Source organism: Trichoplusia ni, chromosome 7 (genome assembly GCF_003590095.1).
Source record: "Trichoplusia ni isolate ovarian cell line Hi5 chromosome 7, tn1, whole genome shotgun sequence".
Lineage (NCBI taxonomy): Eukaryota > Metazoa > Arthropoda > Insecta > Lepidoptera > Noctuidae > Trichoplusia > Trichoplusia ni.
In genome coordinates this window covers 14,523,945-14,542,512 of record NC_039484.1, presented here as the reverse complement: position 1 = coordinate 14,542,512, position 18,568 = coordinate 14,523,945, and the positions used below count along the sequence as shown (strand labels likewise).

The 18,568-nt window shown below is 35.5% G+C and overlaps 1 protein-coding gene across 1 annotated transcript in view; it reads left to right on the top strand.

Moving 5' to 3' along the window:
- Window positions 1–18,568, top strand: part of LOC113495580 (SCY1-like protein 2) — a 138,050-nt gene that overhangs the window by 76,765 nt on the left and 42,717 nt on the right. The window contains exon 3 of the mRNA XM_026874356.1: window positions 9,058–9,282. Coding sequence (XP_026730157.1) covers window positions 9,058–9,282 — 225 coding nt within the window. The remainder of the gene's footprint in view (window positions 1–9,057; window positions 9,283–18,568) is intronic.

Here is an 18,568-nt window from a genome sequence, read left to right as displayed (position 1 = left end):
CGTAAATAATGTAATTCTAATGTTTCTCCTCAAAGACAATGCTGACAAAAGTCTTTAAAAGATATCAATTAAGGTACACCCCTTAAAATGTTTACTACACTATTTCATCAACGTGTTTACGTATTTGTAATGGCGCATAAAACCTTTTATGTCACTGTGGCGTACAAGTACAGCTATCAAAATTCACAATGAAGTGTTGAAAATAAGTATTTGACCATTTACTTTCTTTTAAACCTAGATATGAACTAATAGAAAAGTGACCTCTTGTGTTCGTCCCTGCTTTGATCCATGGTTCAGGGCCTCTTGAGAGGGCCTCAGAGCCTCCTTCTGCGAAGTAATCATGCTGGCAAAGAAACAGCTGAACAGAAAACCTCGCGTCAGACGCTTCGGGGTTCTAGAGTGTCATCAGCCACGTGAAGCCTCCCGGCCACACTAAGCGCGGGCCAGCAGAGAAAAAGGACCAGTCCTGTTCGGGATAGCACGATCGTGTTTCACCGCGCCTAAAACAGATGCCTCATGCTTGCCGGCCCAGAGGGATTATCCATGAACATTGGTGTTAGTAAAAAACTGATACTCCCTTCCACTCGACCCAAAATGGGAGGGGTAATTAAGTATCTATTTATGTTTGTCCACTCTTTTATTTTCCACTTGCAAAACCAGAAAAAAAAATATTTTTTAAGTTCATTAAAAAGCTAATTAAAATAAAATAACATTGAATTAGAACGAAAACGTTTTTCTAGGTTTCGAAATTAAAAGAAAACAATGGGCTAGGTAAAAACTGAGCTTGTTACATGATGCCCTAGTTACCGCACTGTTTCGAAGAGAAATTTGTATTAAATGGTTGAAAACAATTTATTCGATAAATTGACGACCAAAAGCTTCCCACAGAAACACGTGGACTGAAGTCTATTTCAATTAAAAATAAGGTGTATTCCATAAACATCGTATTTATTGAGGAAGCCTCTCACTTTCAGTTTCATTCAATTCATTGCAATATTTTTTAATTGAAAGGAAATGTAATCAATTTATTAATAACTGTAGCGACGGTGTTAAGCACGTTCTATGAAAATGTGTTTTTGTAAAATGTAAGTGTTCGTTTTCTCTTGGCTTTTTAATTTTTAATCTTAAGCTTGTATTTGCAGAAGGCCAGATATCTTATTTGGATACTAACACTAAAATCATTGTATGCCTGGCCTAATAGTCACAAGGACAGTGCCGTGAATACCTATTAAAACCTAAAAAAATACGCATAGTGTCTTATTACTACGCATAAAATGAATCAATCAATATTTAGTGGTTTTCGTCAAAAGCCACGAAATATGGGTTTCATTAATAGTGGTTCCCCTGGTGACATTTGCATGTTGGCGGTGACATGAGCTCAACGAGGTAAAAAGTTTTAAAAATTCTTGATAATTTCGCCGTATATTTCCCCATCTAAATTATTTGCGACTATGTATTTGAAACGGTTAACTTACTTTATTTTATTTATTCGGAATAAAAATGATACAATTCCCATCAACAAGAATGAACAATGATATCCAACAATGAACAATGAAAACCAACTACCACTTAAGCTTGGTGCGCCCCAGGGAAACTATTTGCTATCTTGGAACCCGCATCGATATTAATCGAAAGTAGTAAATAATTGTAAATAAGTGTAATTATATATGTTGTTTCAGCCAAGAGGATAATTGTTCCTTTTTTAATCGATGAGTTTCTTCAAACAAACGCTAGTCAATTGTTTCTTTCTGTTCACTTCACTCCTACTTTATACAAAGTGCTATAGTTAAGGCCGACTTACATCGAACGAACCAATGCCCCATTTCCGTCAAATTCTATTAGCATAAACAGAAAAAGAATATTCCCTCGTTGCGCTTTCAAGAAAATTTTGAAAATAATAAATCAAGAAAATATGCTTTCGCTTTAACTTTACCTCTAAACCTGCCTTAACACAAAAACTACATAGTCGATTCGATCGAACAAAAATACTGTCATACTGACAACATAAATATAAAAATGTTTATTTCCAGACCAAACAAGTGAAGTGTTTGCCTTTAATATGTTCGAAATGTCGTTATTATGAATGTAAAAGGATTTATTGTGTGAACCGGAAACATTAATTCGGTTACACATCCTTCGTACGATGGAAATCACATTGGTACATGATTTTGGGCGAAATAATTCTGTACTGTGTCAGGAGTATGGAAATGAAGTGAGAGACGCTTTTCATATTGATACAAGCGTGAGCCTAAAAATGTACAGGACCGTTATGTGTCTCTCCTTGATTCTTATACACTCCAACAAATTTATGACTCAACAAATGCATCTTAACAAAATACTCTACTAGCAGCTTTTCCATCAAAGCAGGATAATATATTTGATTTTTAAAAAGCAAGGTAAAGCGCTGTGCATGTACCTAACTCATTTAGTATTCTGTTTCCTAATGTTCCTTTCCTGAAAACGTCGACGGAAACTCTAACAATAGAAACTAATCGCTTCTTTGAAAACTAGAAGCAATCAGTGAGGCATTAGATATTTATCGAAGACAGACAACTCGAGGGGTAGCGCATCTTGAAATGCTATTACTGGCTACTGCTGTTTGGCGAAAGGCGTAAAAACAAGTTCTCAAGCACACGCGAAGGTATCAATCTTTTAAAGTTAAGTATTGCCATATAAAATGTTATCACGTCAAAGAGCCGTAATGGCCCAATCCAATAGATTTTTATGAGCCTCGCACTTTAAGCGTGACCGTTACGATAAACACAAGTGAATACTCACGGTAACATTGTTAACAAAGTGAAAACGTTGATTTGATTCTTATCATACTCAATTTTCGTTTTAAATCAACAGCATGATACTACTGTCTAGTCAAATTACGATTTATTCTTTTAATACCTACATATGAGTGAATTCCTTTTTTTTCAAATTTTTTAACAAATATTTCTTAATATTTTTTTGCTCTGATTACTTTTCCCTAATGTTAGTGTTCAGACAAACAAAGTGACTTTGGGATAGAAACCAGCAGTTTGATATTTAACCTCTATATCTAGCTTCTAGAGATGTAATACACCATTGTATGAGGGAGGAATTTCTGTGGTCCCAAACCTATATGGAATTAGTTAGGCCTCCCCGATAAATTGATCTCGGCAGTAGAATGGTTTGCCTTGATACCGGTTTCTGTGCAACGTCAAGGTCTCGAATCAATCAAGTATCGATCGCAGCAGGAGATGAATAAGGCCATCAAATAGGCAAAAATCAGGGTTGTTGTGTGTAGTCGTGTCCGAAAGTTTAGGATATTCGTAGCATGAAATAGCCGCACTAAAATAGAGCTTTGACTAATTTCGGATAGGTGAGATGTTTCAACATAATAACGTTATGAGATTCCTAAGTTAGATTCCTTTCGATAAATTTGTTTCTATAATTTCTTAAAAACGAAATCCAATATTCCCTAGATAACTGTATAATAAAGAAACAATATTATACAACAAATACATAGAATTATATTAATTCAAAATAATTTTCAATTCTTAACCGAAACGAACATATAAATTTATATCCGTTTGCGTAACCGAATCCGAAATAACAAATTGCACATCCTTGGTTAAAGCCTACAAGTACACGTGATTGATCAGGTATATTCCACGAATCGGTGCCATATTGGAGGACGCTGAATAATGGCAGGGGATCAGATTTTCAATGCCAAGTGCACCTGTACTCAGTGCAATGCGATATAGGAGGTCACCGTTGACAAATTCTAGCTCCCTACAGCGCATTCTCTGTTCGAAATGGATTCGGTACTTAAATAATGTTTTAATAAGTAAACAGAGTAGGTATTGCCCGTTAAACTTTGTTTAATAATTTGAAGAAAAAAACAATAAAATAATTGCGATATCTCTACCATAGTGATCTAGGTACGAAAGCTTCAACGATGAGAAGTTCTGAAAGAAAGAATTATATATTATTAATATACTATTTTCAAAGAAATATGTCTCGGTTTAACATTTCAATCTGAATACTTTCTAAATATAACTTGAATTCCAAGTACTCCATTATAGGAAAATATTAAAAAATTTACGACAGAATTTTTACCCACCTATATACATTCAGGTGTTTTGGAAATAGAAGAAAAGTTAAACTTTTATAAATTGTCCTTTTACTGCAAAATTGAGCGGTATTCATATAGAGCCTTGGGCGCTCAACGAGACTGCGTTTATAGAGGGCCAGTTCTCGGCAAAAATATTGTGCCCTTTGATATGAGAAGATGAACAAAACTCTATTTGTTACACGTGACTATAATTAATATCGTTTGAGTACTAATGATAATTAACCTTTTCCCGACAGCATTTACATAAAAACAAGTAAATGTTCAAAAAATTCAAATGAGTTTGCCTTTTCTTTAATGTAAGACAGGCACTTGTTTTTACAACATTTTCGACGCTACCCTGTGCCCAAAGGTCTCATGCGTAATATGGGAGTAAAGCAAAATAGGGGATAAGCTTCATAACGCAGGGGAAAGGTGATATGAGTTTTTAATTGTGTAAAAACCCTGGTTTTATAGGTAAATTAAATTTTAAAATTTTCGTTTCATTTCTGAATATATTTTGGTGAACATATATGTAACTGTAAATCCACATTACAATTTTTTTTTCTCACAAATGACGCATAAAAGTTATAAAATTGTGATTCACCTTACATTACGTGCACATCACCGTAGCAGTGAAAAGTGTGGGAGAAGTAATACAACGATTTTTCAAACGCGTTTTCGTCGCGCCTCAAAAACCGCTTAGTGTGTACCATGCCCTAAACGGAACTAATCTGAGCACACAATATATGTTTCACATTACACGAATCCCAAAGGTTTTCTACCGACTTTTGTCTACGTACTTAAGGTACTGTTAATGTATAAAGTTTCATAAACTAGTTAGGCAAAAGGTATTATTGTTGAAAGTTTGGACGCTACCTACAATTACGGTAGCATTTGTTTGCCTCCTCGGGTGATTTGGTACATAATCAAGTGATGAAATAAATAGGCTATTTGGAGCTGCCGAAATATTCTGTGGTGATATGGTGTTACGGTGTTTTCATAACGCCATAGTTTACAGAATTTTGTGGCACGTGATGTGATTGTAAGAAAAGTTTTTTGTCTTGTCCTTACAACACAAAGTTTTTGTTTCATGTATTTTATTGTATGCATCTATTCGTTTTCTTTTTAAAGATTCGTACCCAAACCTTAAAAACGGTGATGGATGATATTAATATTTTGCCGCTATAACAATGCATACCTAATTAAAAAAAAAATGATAATAAAGCCGTTTTGTTGAGTAACTATTATCTTTCAAGAAATCTTTTTTCTTTCACCAACTTTTATGAAACCTCTCAGTGTTACCGGTCAAATTTGCACATCACCTTTTATCTTTTTTTCTGACAGTTTAAGAGATTGCTTTACTAAATTATTCTCAGCAGATTTCTTAGACATATAGGTCAAGTTTAAATGGGTTAGTGCTTAGAAACGTACTGAGTAATGAAATTGCCTGACATGTCAATCCGACTGAGTAATCCGATAGGTTTATCGAGATGCAGCGTCACCCTAAGCTTAGAATACGATACTGTAGAACGTGTGGTAAGACCAGGGATGTTACACAGTTCCACAAACGTAACCGAAACAATCGGATATCTGAGTAAAGACTTACTTTTTCTAATACAAAATGTCTTTTAAGTTTGTCAGTTGTGGCATATTATAATCGGTTACATGTCACTTAATACGCCTGAACCTGTAGCTTCCAGAGTGAATCTCTAAAAAACTCTCAAAATCAATCGGATAATCAGGTATCATTTGAATTATATCATTGTAAATAAAATCAATATCCATAAGACAAGTAAACAAGGAACTATTTGGATATCCGATTCTGTATCCGAATCCGAAACTGCATCCTCGTAACATCCCTGGTTAAGTCGCAACACTATACAGTATTAAGGTCAAGGGTACTTTAAAGGAAATATGGTAATGTAAAGTAAGTGGGTTAAATGTAATTATATGAGCATCTCAGCACATTATTGTATGCAGCTTTAATAGAAGCTTGCAAATTACATCAGGGCACTGATGGAGATACCGGGATGCTTTCTCGTGAATATACAAGCCATTATATTGTTTTAACAATAAAGCGATCCAAGGTATACTCACAAGCTTATTCGAGAATGTCACTGAGCTAAGTGACGTTTTAAAATGTTGATTTTTTTCGACACTTCTTTTGACAATGAGAAATAAGGACAGTTTTTTGTTATGAGACATTTCCAATACGGTTTTTTAAACTTGGAATTGTCAATGAATAATAAACAAAATATAATGGTGATAGGTACCTATTCTATACTTTTATTTCTTTTTTATCTTATTCGATGCTTTGATGACGTAATTGTGTTTCGTAATGTCTAGAAATATCCATCGTAAGGTATTTTGGAAACGATAAATTCCTTAATTCTAAAATTGGAAAGGTCAAGCCATTTAACCGTTACGCTACTCTGACCTAAGAATGACGTTGCCTTACCATGTCAAACCGAACTCAGCAGTGTTTAATTACACTTGCTATAATATCTTAAACTCCTAGAAATGTTTTCATGGTTTAGAAGAACAAAATGATGACTATATTTAAATTATTTAAACATACTTTCAAATTTGAGGAAGCTAATCTTCCTTTTTTTCCGTCTCATGACTGAACGGTGAGCAAATAATCAACAAACGCTAGTCTAAGTAAAACTATACTTACTACAACAAACCTAAGTCCCTACAAGGCAGTACAAGGCCAAGAAAAAGTACCGAAGCCACATGATTCAACGGCTTATATCGTCATAGAAACACAAGTGCGCACGTACAATGACAATCAGCTTAAAAGTTCCGTCAGCTGCAAGTACTTAAGCCGAACATCCAACGGTCAAGCGTTAACAGGTCGATAAAATACATTAAAACTTGATAAGCATCCAAACTGTTACGACATTAAACTTGTGCATTTCACCGTAACTATTCCCCTTGCTCGTAATTCAAGGATTTTATGGCACTAGTCCTACAAGTTTATAACTTTCAGTCAAGTGCTAATAAAGGTAACGCCAAGAAGTCTGAAATATTTCTCAGGTATTTTGTTACATTGATCCTGCTGGGTTTGGACTCAATATACAATCCGATGAGTTTGGCTCCAATCGAAATTTGTTCCATAAATAAAATATCAAAGCCGAGAGCCTAATTTATTTTATTAGTGTCCATCCATTTCTGGGTTTCATCTTTTAGAGCAATTGAAGCTTGAACTTTGTGTTATTAACGCTACTTAAGTCTTCAAAACAAACGGTTTATTTAACTACTAGAAGTGATCGCCATCACTTCCAGTCACAATGGTTTTCTCATCAGGAACCTTCTTACATTTTCCGTAGTTTTCACCAACAACTACAATTTCTTCAAGTCGATTTGGAACACGCAGTCCGGTTATATTAACGATTTTACTTAAACATTCAGGAGGCAAAAGTTTTACAGGAAAAGTCTTGAGGGCTCTTGACCCCTGCGTTTGTGTTTTGTTTTTCCTTAAGTAGCGTAACTTCACGTCACTTCAGCCAACCTTAAGTGTGGCTCACACATACCACCGTGTATATTTAGGACTATTTACAAACATTAATTTACTTGACTGGATTTTGCCTTCAATGTTATTTTTGACCGTTACAATCACAGTATCTTTGGACCTCCGAACTTTCCCGATTAATCCCATAATTACACGTTTAACTCTCAAAGAAAACGATTCATTACCCTCGGTCTTTGTTAAAGATGGCAGTAAGTACTCACCTACTACTTTACCTTGTTTTTGCCGGCTAAATAGCGGCCCATTAACTACTTTAGTTCTTAAAGCATTTAGTACAAGTATTTAGGAAAATGGTCGCCCGTTACCGACTGCTTCTGAAAATTATCGTAAAATTGCTGACGGTATACTTTACGAAGCGTTTTCCTTAAATAACGTTTCTGTATAGAACATTTTTGTAATTACCAGGGTTTGATATTTATTGAAAATGTCTCCGTCGTTTTTTCCAAATAATGGGTTCACGATTTACTTGAGATTAGAATTAGAATTTTAGTGTAACTTTCATTGCCGTCTTGGCCATCATTCAGTAATGTTTTTGAGAGGGATGCTAACGCAATCATATTTATTTAGTTTTATTTCACGAACCTAGTACTTTTGTATTGATTTAATCTGGAAAAGTTCCAGTAGGTCGTGAGAGAAGATTTTATTTTTCAAACTATGTCAAGTGCACTTGCACTTTAAATGTCATCAACACTTTTGTAAATACAGCATCCGACTAGCGTCCGTAATTTAAAAGCAAGTCCGAGAAAGAAATAGCGTACTGAACTCTTCGTAGTGGCCTCTCGCTCCCACACCTGTTACGATTAGAGCTCTCAGAACGTGTGTAAATAAATCAACTGGAAACATCTGACATAAACTTTATGTTGAAATCCCGGTGTATTCTTCGTGTAATGTATTTGGTTGAATGATTTCTTATCAATATTTCATCTTTTTACCCGTCTTTCGAAATATCGCTGTCAAAGCGAGTAACTAAGAAAATATTATTCTTATACTTGTACTAACCTATTATATTCCACTCAAAAATATAATCGTGAAGACTGAATATACACGTAGGAAACTGTAAAAATCATTTTCGGATGATGGACAATGACAATGACAATGACGAACTGAAGTCGGGTGATGTATTAAAACAATAGCAAAATTGAAATAAATTCTGCGTAACCTCTGTCTTTCTAGAAATACAAGCACAAACACTTAACGTTTTCTTGAAATTGTAATAAACAATACACAGTTGTATTCTATCAGCAACTTTTTTATCCGGAGAAATCCGCTTGGATTTTCTCCATTTCTCATCATCCGGGAACACAACGCAAACTACTGCGATTTTCAGATACTTTCAGTACCTAGCACAACGAAAAGAAATATAATATGTACCTTTCCAGATATAAGACTTTTTATATTAATATACTGCAAATGTTTAATTCTGGATTTTCTTTTGTTGCAGGAATGCTCGGTGTTCGTCTTCGACAAGCGTATCGCGGAGAAACTTTACAAGCCGAAACGCAAGGAGAGCATGTTGGATCGTATCCGCATCTGCATCGCTGCGATGGAGAAGATGCGTCACCCTAAGATGCTTCAGATAATCCATTCGTTGGAAGAAGGTCATCATACCATTGCCTTCGCTTCGGAACCGGTTCTGGCGAGCCTGCATAACATCTTAGCTTGGCATGTAAGTACCTTGTCTCCGTAGTTAAGCTTTGTACTAGGGACTCTCATTGCAGGACTTTGGACGCTGTGGAAATTATCTTCTTCTAGCGTGCCTCCCTAATGAGTGAAGATTAGCAATCAGCTTGTTGTAGTCTTCTTTATCGGTAACTCAGCCTAAGAGTTCAGCTTCTCTAGCTATAGGTACCGGTCACTTTGATATTCCTCAATCGAGACTTTTCTGCGGCGAACTTTTCTTTACCAATGCACAATGATGTCTTTAAACATGACGAAATATTTTACACTTTAATAGACTCCACTAAATTCAGGGTAGCCTAGAAGTCTATTACAAAGCGAATGACGTATCAGAGATACATGCTGAGGATTGATCGTCATTTTGTCATCTCATTTAAAATATGCGTTAGAAATATTGAAAGGACCACGTTAATATTGAGGGTCTGCTTCAGTATGCTTACAAGTTCTGTCCTGGATATATATATTAATAAAACGTTAAACAATAATTGAATCTGAATATTTCAACAAAGTGGAAATCAATTACAGCACAAACAGATGTTGAAATAACATTACCGTTAAAATCAAAGGCCTTTATGCATTAAATGCAAATGTATGCTGGTGTCGATTTGCAATATTGTCCAATATTCATTCTCGAATGGCTGCAGGTATACAGTTAGTCGATTTTGACAATAACATTAAACTATTATAATTGAATTCATTTGCAGTCCGTTACGCACTAAAGGGCCTGCTACAAGTCTTTAATCAAATTAACATGTTTTTTGTGGTATCCATTTCAAAATCCAATGTGAGTTTAAGTTCATGGATCTAAGCTGAAGTATCACGAATGCTATCCCCGGTATATAAGCGCGTAAGCGAGTTGACTAGTCTTATATCGGTATTAGTATTATGCTACGTTTTGTCTAAGTCCCAAAAAAATGTGGATAAATACATTTAGCGTCATTTTTCTATATCCACGTATCGATAAAGTCAAAATAAACAACTGACTACCATTAAACCTCGTCTCACAATAATTACAATTGGTTTTCCATGATCACGGCACACGAACATAAAATATCACTAAAGAGCAATTACCAGATATTCACATTACAATATTCATTTGTTTGAACAAATCATCGCCCTTATAGCTTCTTATCGTTATGCCATCGGCCATCAAAGTTCTGATTGGTAACTCACTGACTTTGTTATCTGTCGTTTGAATCTTTTGACATACATATAAAAGCTGTCTGTCGTGTACCTAAATACAAAAGACTGTCAAAGTTATTCTTGTGACCAGCCACGTGTGTGTACCTTTACTTGTAGCTTCATTCAATTTCAAAAAAATTGCTCTACATTCTACAAAATGAAGTCAACTTTCGCTTTTGCGGTCTAAGTATAGTTTCAAGGTTCTAGGTTACTCTCGCCGTGTTACTAATAAGGAACATTATTTCTTCCATAAACGAGGATGAATTACGAGCTTCAGTTTATATAACATAATACTTACGTAAGATACACAATGTAGAGCACACAAAGGGATATAGTGTCGTCCCTCGTGTAACGCGAAACGATATTAGAGAAATTATTATCTTAATATCGCGTACTTTACAAACGACTCGAAAATATACAAACAAATAAATGTAAATTAAGTTTTGAAATACTTTGTAAGCGGAGACTTTGTTTTTCATGCAATTTGTGCTTGGAATATACTCAAAAAAGTACTAAAGTATGTTTTTGCGATTCCATCGTTTTTCCACATCTGGCAAACACGATTACATCATACTAGCCTTTCCCGATTATGTTGGGGTTGGTTTCCTGTGTAACTGGATGCAGCAACACTGATAATTAGCCAGTGTTTTGTAGGGAGGGACTGCTTATCTGACCTCCTCTTTTCCTCATACCTGCACAACACGATACCCCTTAATCGGACTAGTTGTCAGACTACCCGTATCGACTGCCAAATGTGTAAATAATAGCTGAGACTCGCAATTTAACGTATCTTCCAAAAAACAGAATTACTGGTTATGAAATAGATGGTCATCCATCCACGGACCGACCGTATTAAGTGCACCTCACTTGCTACCATTCTTGTTCCCGACTCCGAAAAGCCTACCAATATTTTGCCGAATTTATAGCATCGAATAATCAGACCGCAGATTAATCCAATTTTCATTCCGACATCCCCAAATTGCACCTGACAATCAAATATTACATTGTGGAAGCTCGAAGCACTGATCAATAGCGTACCACGTGCCAAGGTCACGGTCGGAGCATTGTTGATACCTCGAATGTGAATTTAATTGTTAATCCGGCTTACGATGATGGACTGATGCACACAATATACCTACTACAATAATGTTGCTATATCAAGTCATCCATACCATAATCGGTATTATTCCTTTCTGATTAAATATTAATATTGCTTAATGAGGAATCTGATGGACGAAAATGTTTAGTATTCATATTGTGGTTTCGGAAGGCACGTTCAGTAGTGGGTGATATTAATACAACTTTGACCGTCGTTACGGGTAATCAGAAGCTGGAAAAACTGACAACCAGTCTAAGGGGTATGATGTTGCGCAGGTAGCTGGGTTCAGGAGTTCAGATGAGAAGTCGCTCCTTGTAAAACACTAGAAGTGGATCCCTGCATAGTCGGGAAAAGGCGGGGATGATGACGATACAAGATTTTTTTGTCTGTGACATTGTCCTTTTGTAAAGGTCAATAATATTATCAATACATTAAACAAAACTATTTCAAAAGCTCGTTTAAAGAGAAACAAATTTTCAAAATTATCAACTCATAGGTTCAAACATTGTCTTTCAATACACTTAATAGGTAAACATTATAACATTTTACTTAAGTCGAAATTGATGAGCTTGTAACAGCTGTTACCAGTCATCCTTTATACATGATCCACTAAATGAAGGTATCGTTTAAGCGCTAAATTGGAAGATAATAGCGAGCTACACTTACTTTGGATGTAACTACGTCTACTCGAGCCCTGTAATTTTGTTCTCTCGTTTACGAGCAGCTCTTAAGGCAATACAACCTTGGTGCGTGAGACTTTTTTTACGCACTGATTTATAAAAAAGAAAGCTTATTTTGATGTGTTACATCTATAGGTAGATTAAATCTGATTTTTGACGAGATGATAGAGGTCTTGGGGACGCATAACCATGCCATATGATTTGAAACTATTTATCATTGCGTTTCATTTACGATTTTCAATATGAATACATGTTAAATTTTATTTATTGATTTTGCATTAGGTTTATCAACTACAATAGCTAGCCAGTTGAAATTATTGATGATGAGATATTTCTGTTGTTGCTGAGCAAGTAACAGATGGAGTCTTAAATAAAGCCGTAACTAATATTTACGTACATATACATAGCTTATTTCTCAGAACTCTCAGCGCCTCAAGTCTTTAGAGGTCACGGAACAATAACCGATCAGTTAACATATTCCATCTAGATTCTAGAATCGATTACAGCGTAACACAATATTCCGGCTTTAGAGATTGAAACCAAACAATTGCTTCAGGTAAACCTGAACTTCAATGTAACTATTCAATGTCAATGTTACGGGAACACTTCGAGCGTATTGCATCGAAGGAGTATTTACCTCAAGACGGTAACGCAGATGAAGATTATTTTCTCCCTGTGATAAGTACGTGTCAGTATTTAGAGCTATTTGAAAAATTTATGTACGCTCCTATTTGTCAAAAATTTAGCTATTAAAAAAAAAAGGTTTTTGTATCTGAAAACAAACACAATATTAAAGTCATAATATTGGTATTTAATACGATGAAGCCTATATTTTAGCGGATGAACCATCACAGGAACGTACAAATTAATTTTGTCATCGAATTTCCACCTAAAGCCGACATTGCAATTAGTTCCATCAGAAATCACTGTCAATAGTGGTTGTTGCTTATATGAACACGGATTTAATACGAAATGTACACACAAGGTCACTGCCAATATCACTGGCTCTACAAAATGGAGCTGCATTTTCCCATTTCAAATAATTATCTCGAATTTGCAACTCTGCAGCGAACAACAAAGGAGAGCTTACTTATTTTGCTGAATGCTTTCGTCTTAGCATTCAGAAAGTGAAAAGCATAATTACGTTAGACTGCTTTCGTGGATCGGCTTTCTGAGTATGATGAACTAGTGAGCTCAAAAGTGAGCCATTAACTATTCAAAGCCTCTTCTACGTAACAAAACTCTACTGTATAGAAGATAAACAAAAGAGATACGAAAATAAAAGAACAGCAAAATCTGCTCAAGAATATTGGAATTTGTGCACGTGATTTGTATGTTTGTAAAATCTCCCGCGACACAAGGATTAAATTGCCTAACGTACCGCCTTAAAGACGTTTTCTTCAAAAAAGAAATTATAACATCTAAGCAGGTGGCATCTAAGAACTACAAGGTGTTATAAAGCTGCTCTTCTATTCCGGATCTACAACCATTTTAGTTCTAGAGATGGAAGTCGATTCCAAATATCAAATCGCCCTGTAAATGTATATCGAATAATTTTATACCATCGTGTTTGGTTTGGAACTTTTCTCTTTCACACTTTTTTTACCCGGGAGGCGAATTGATTTATTAGATTGGGTGTGGGAGTAAATCAGTTAGGATACGATAAATGATGATTCAAACTTCTTAATATTGTTACTGATACAATTGACGGTGGCTTTTTTCTGAATTAACATTCATTCTTAAAATTAGCCTTAATCACGTTTCATATTATGATACTAATTTAAAAATTTAACTTAATTTACTTATTTACTAGTACTAATAAATAATGAGGCTCCGCTGTCACACTTGCCCGTATTCACCTTTTAAATTCTTAGATTATATCCTGAAATACTCGTAGATGCCAGAAACGATATGTCACTTATGTCAACAAAATATTTGTAGGTCCCAATGAAAATGCCGAAGGTATTTTATCTCCCTTACATCGGTAAATACGGTGGTGGTATTCACCCAATATTGTTGACAGGTATTAACGACCTTCCTGAAAGGGGCTCACTCACTTGTAGTGTACAACACATGTGCTATGAAAACCTTTTCCTGCTGGGTTGGAACGAGTGTGATGCTTCATAGAAGACGATCGTTTTGTGTTATTGAAAGCGAAGCTCGTCTCTGGAAAGATAACAGAGAATATTTTTATAACTTCACAGATTTTATCTGAATGTTTTTAATATATATTTAAGCTTTTGTTTTAGGTATACGAGTATCGGTTGATACTATGTGACGTAAAACAAAATCGCAAAAGTAGGTTTATCTCTTAATTCCAACGTGTATAGTTGTTGAACAAAATGTCACAGTAGCGTTATTTGCTGAATATCAATGTCATTCCAATATTGAAGTTTTCAATTCATTGTCAATTCTAATGCGAAGCAATTATACATAATAAGCCTCCAGAAATTAAAGGTGCGTTTCTGCCTTGATATCGTCGGTACACTACTGTGTTTTTCAAATTAAAATAATTATCTTATTAATCAAAACGATAATCTTTGCAAATAATACGAATATGTAGACGCATATGGCAAAAGCAAAATTAAATAATCCTCCCTCAGGAAAGTGTACAAAAATACGTAACAATTTTGCGAAGCAGCCTTTTCGTGGTTGATCTAATTAAAATTCTCGTTAACAAGTCAATTGTAGCTAACTATTTAGGGTGTAATTCCTTTAACCCACACCAGCATAGCCGATGTTAAACACACCGTTATTCAAACGCATACATACCGTGCAAATAACTCAAAGTAATGCAAATATTTGCCTATCCACAATTCGGGAAATCCCTGGCCGCAGCGCAAAGTCCAAGTGGCAAACACGAAAACGTATATTGAACATGAGCAAATAGAAGGAATGGCCTGATAACTACTGTTATGTTGTATATCTTCGAGTGCTGACTCTGCTGAATCGTTCACCCTCAGCTTTGTGCTGAACTCACAATTCAAACTCATGTCACTTGTCGAAAGAGATTATAATTTCTACAGATTTGCAGTTTCTGTTCTTATAGGAATTTGTATTATTTGACTCTTTGGGACCAGAGTCATCATCGGCCTAGCCTTTTCCCAACTATGTTGGGGTCGGCTACCAGTTCAACCGGTCTCAGCTAAGTACCAGTGTTTTCCAAGGAGCGACTGCCTATCTGACCTCCTCAACCCAGTTACCTGGGCAACACGATACCCCTTGGTTAGACTGGCTGTCAGACTTTTTTAGCTTCTGACTATCTGTAACGACTGTCAAAGATGTAGGAATAACAGCCGCGCCCACAATTTAACGTGCCTTCCGAAACACGGATCAACTCGTTATGACAAAGATGGTCACCCATCCACGGACCAACCGCGTCAAGCATAGCTTAACCTGTGATCGAATCACTTATGCGGTTATAGCTTAGCCACGAGCTCCTGACCTGAGGTTTCCGCGTTTTTCCACTCTATCCAATTCGTAAAAAAAAATACATCACTTTGTAAGGTTTGGGAGTATGACAACTGGGACGATAGATGTACCTTATGCGCAAAGGTTGAGGAAAAGGTCGATGTATTGAACTGCCAAGCACATGTCAAAAACTAATGTCATTCACATAATATTTAGTTACACCAATGTTGGTCCTCGATCTTTAACTCAAAATCTCGCTCATTGAGAGTGCCACTTCCTCTAAATTTTCTGCTTAATGAAAACACCTAACATTTACTGTAGTCTAGCTTTTATTCGTTGTCCGCATTCAACCCGTAACGAATTATCCAGTGGCATTCAAAATTCTATTCTATTTTTGGCTAGAGCGAGTTTAAGTTTGCGACTTTTCTTTTCAATTCAATTCTGTTTTCTGTTTGACGTCCACGTTCTAATTTTGGATAAGATTATGCAAAATTTTAAAACACCACTTTTCTACAATAAGTTTATGCGTTTAGTCTTATTAAGTTCTTGTTAATAAATAAACAATGCAACCGGCGTTGCCACTCCTGTATAGGCCTTGTTAGCCATCAGCGCAAGTGCCAAATTCAGTAAAACTAACACGGCTGCTGTATCAATCACCTGTCATAGTTGTTAGAGAATCCTTGACAAATATTCATATTTAATTAACACCGACCAAACAAGGTCATCTCTCAGTTGAACATCTCCAAATAACATGAAACCTCTTTAATTTCATCGTAAAATTTTAAACATAACCAAACAATTGCCGAAAACAATAATGGTTTACAATGAAACATATTCAGCTAATTGTACTGATTTAACTGAACAGCCACCTTTAATCACTGGGGTATTGAAAAGCAAACCCGTATACAAAATTCTCCAATTAACGTTCACAGTTTCAATAGCAACAAAGAGAACACAAGTCAAACGAAACAATAAACAGAGAAATGGAATACTAACCTAACTTCATCGTACTGTTATCAATTGTTTTACAAATATAAGTACTTAGAGCCTGCTTCCAACTTTTAAAAGGAAACTGTTCAGATTGTGAAAGAGATGCCGATATATGAAGTAACACGCGGTGTCTTGCTTTCACAACTGTTGCCCAGTATTTAAAATATTAAAGGATCCAGGAAATTGTGCTTTCGTCTTTTCAAGGTATTTAGCGCAAATTTTAAGTATTGTTTCTTGGGCGGAAATTGTGTTAGTAAAACCTTTTTCAATTCAGTTAATCGAGTGTTCTGTATTTTAATGTTTTGGTTAACGATAGTAAATGTTTCCAATATTAAGTATTTGTAATTTAATAGAAGGGAAAAAAATAGGGTAGTTTATAAAATAAATCCTTACATTCATTGAGCTTTCCGCGCGCATAAGAATAGTTTCCTATGTGTAGGGCGATCATGGGCCTCAAGATATCCTCAAAATATTTTCTCGAAATTGTTCTTAAATTCTACTTATATTTCCAGTACAGTTTTCTTTTCGGTTCACTTTTGGAAACCTCGTAATATACTCGTACAAGGTACTCTTCCAGGAATTTTAACCTCGGTAGTATGTATATTGCAATATGACATACTTTTTGTACGTAAACAGATGCTGCGTTTTTTTTTCCCCTATGTATAAACTATTAAAACATTGCCAGCTTCCACGCTTATACTTCAATGAATGTCATGTAATTTATCTTCTCATGTACTATGTCAATAAGAAACCCAATAGATATGTATTAATAAAGGACATTCCACGTCCCCAGACGTATGCAATCATATATATCATATTGGACTTACGAGAAAAACCTAACTGGGAGAAAGGAATGACTGGGTCGCCGGCCTGACAATACGTAACCTCATTACTGGGAGATCCCAACTATTTATTACATTTCGTTTTTATTTATAGTTATTTCATTAATGTTTCTAGATTCTTCGTTGTCCTCCACAAGGTATTTATGATTGGTTTCTGATCCGCCTGGATTATGTCAATTAAAAGCAAAGGCAGGATTGATATAATGCTGATTCTTTTTATCTAGCCTATTTTATCCCACTGCTAGGAATAAACTTTCTTATTCAGTTCTTTATCCTCGGCCATTTTCTTTACTGTTTTATCAATTATTTTTGTAATTCTTATTAATGAAAGTGGTTTATCCCTATTTAGAGATCTCATTCAAGTTGTTTACAACTACAATCTTACTAACTTAATATGATACATTACCTGTTCAGTTAAAGACAAGGGTGATCATTTTAAACTTTTGTTTAGTCCTAGCCTCTTGCCTAAATGTACTCAGTTACTGATGTCTTTTTTCTACTATAGTAAAAAAATATAGTATATATATATAATAGTTCCGGCAGCTTCTTGCAGCGGAAAATGTTTTCTCTTGCTCCTATTTACTACTTCTGAATAGTTTTGTTCCTAGCCAGTCATTTGATTCTTTAGGACACACCGAGCTTAAGCGATCGATCATTCATATTCATCGGTTGTGATTCTTGAGCCAAATCTACAGGAGTCCTATTAAAACAAAAAAATCTTGTGCCTGGGAAGTGGACATTTCATTTAATTTCCCGTGTGCGCGTGCACGCTGACTAATGGATACTTTGACATCGTGTCCGGCCTGCAGGCCCCAGTGAATTATTGTTCCTCCATTAAGCGGGTTCCTCACACGGGCACCTTTTATTATCATTGCTGTTCCTCTGATCGATGGGATTCATTTGTCTTTTTATACTCATAAACACTGCACTTTCATTCGTGCTGTGGATAGTTGTGGTTGTTTCAAAGACTTTTTGTAATTTAAAGCATTCAAGCTGGAAACTATCTTGTCTATAAGGACTAAACTTTGTTTTTTACTTGCCTCAGTATACTCAATTAGCGGTTGTAATTAG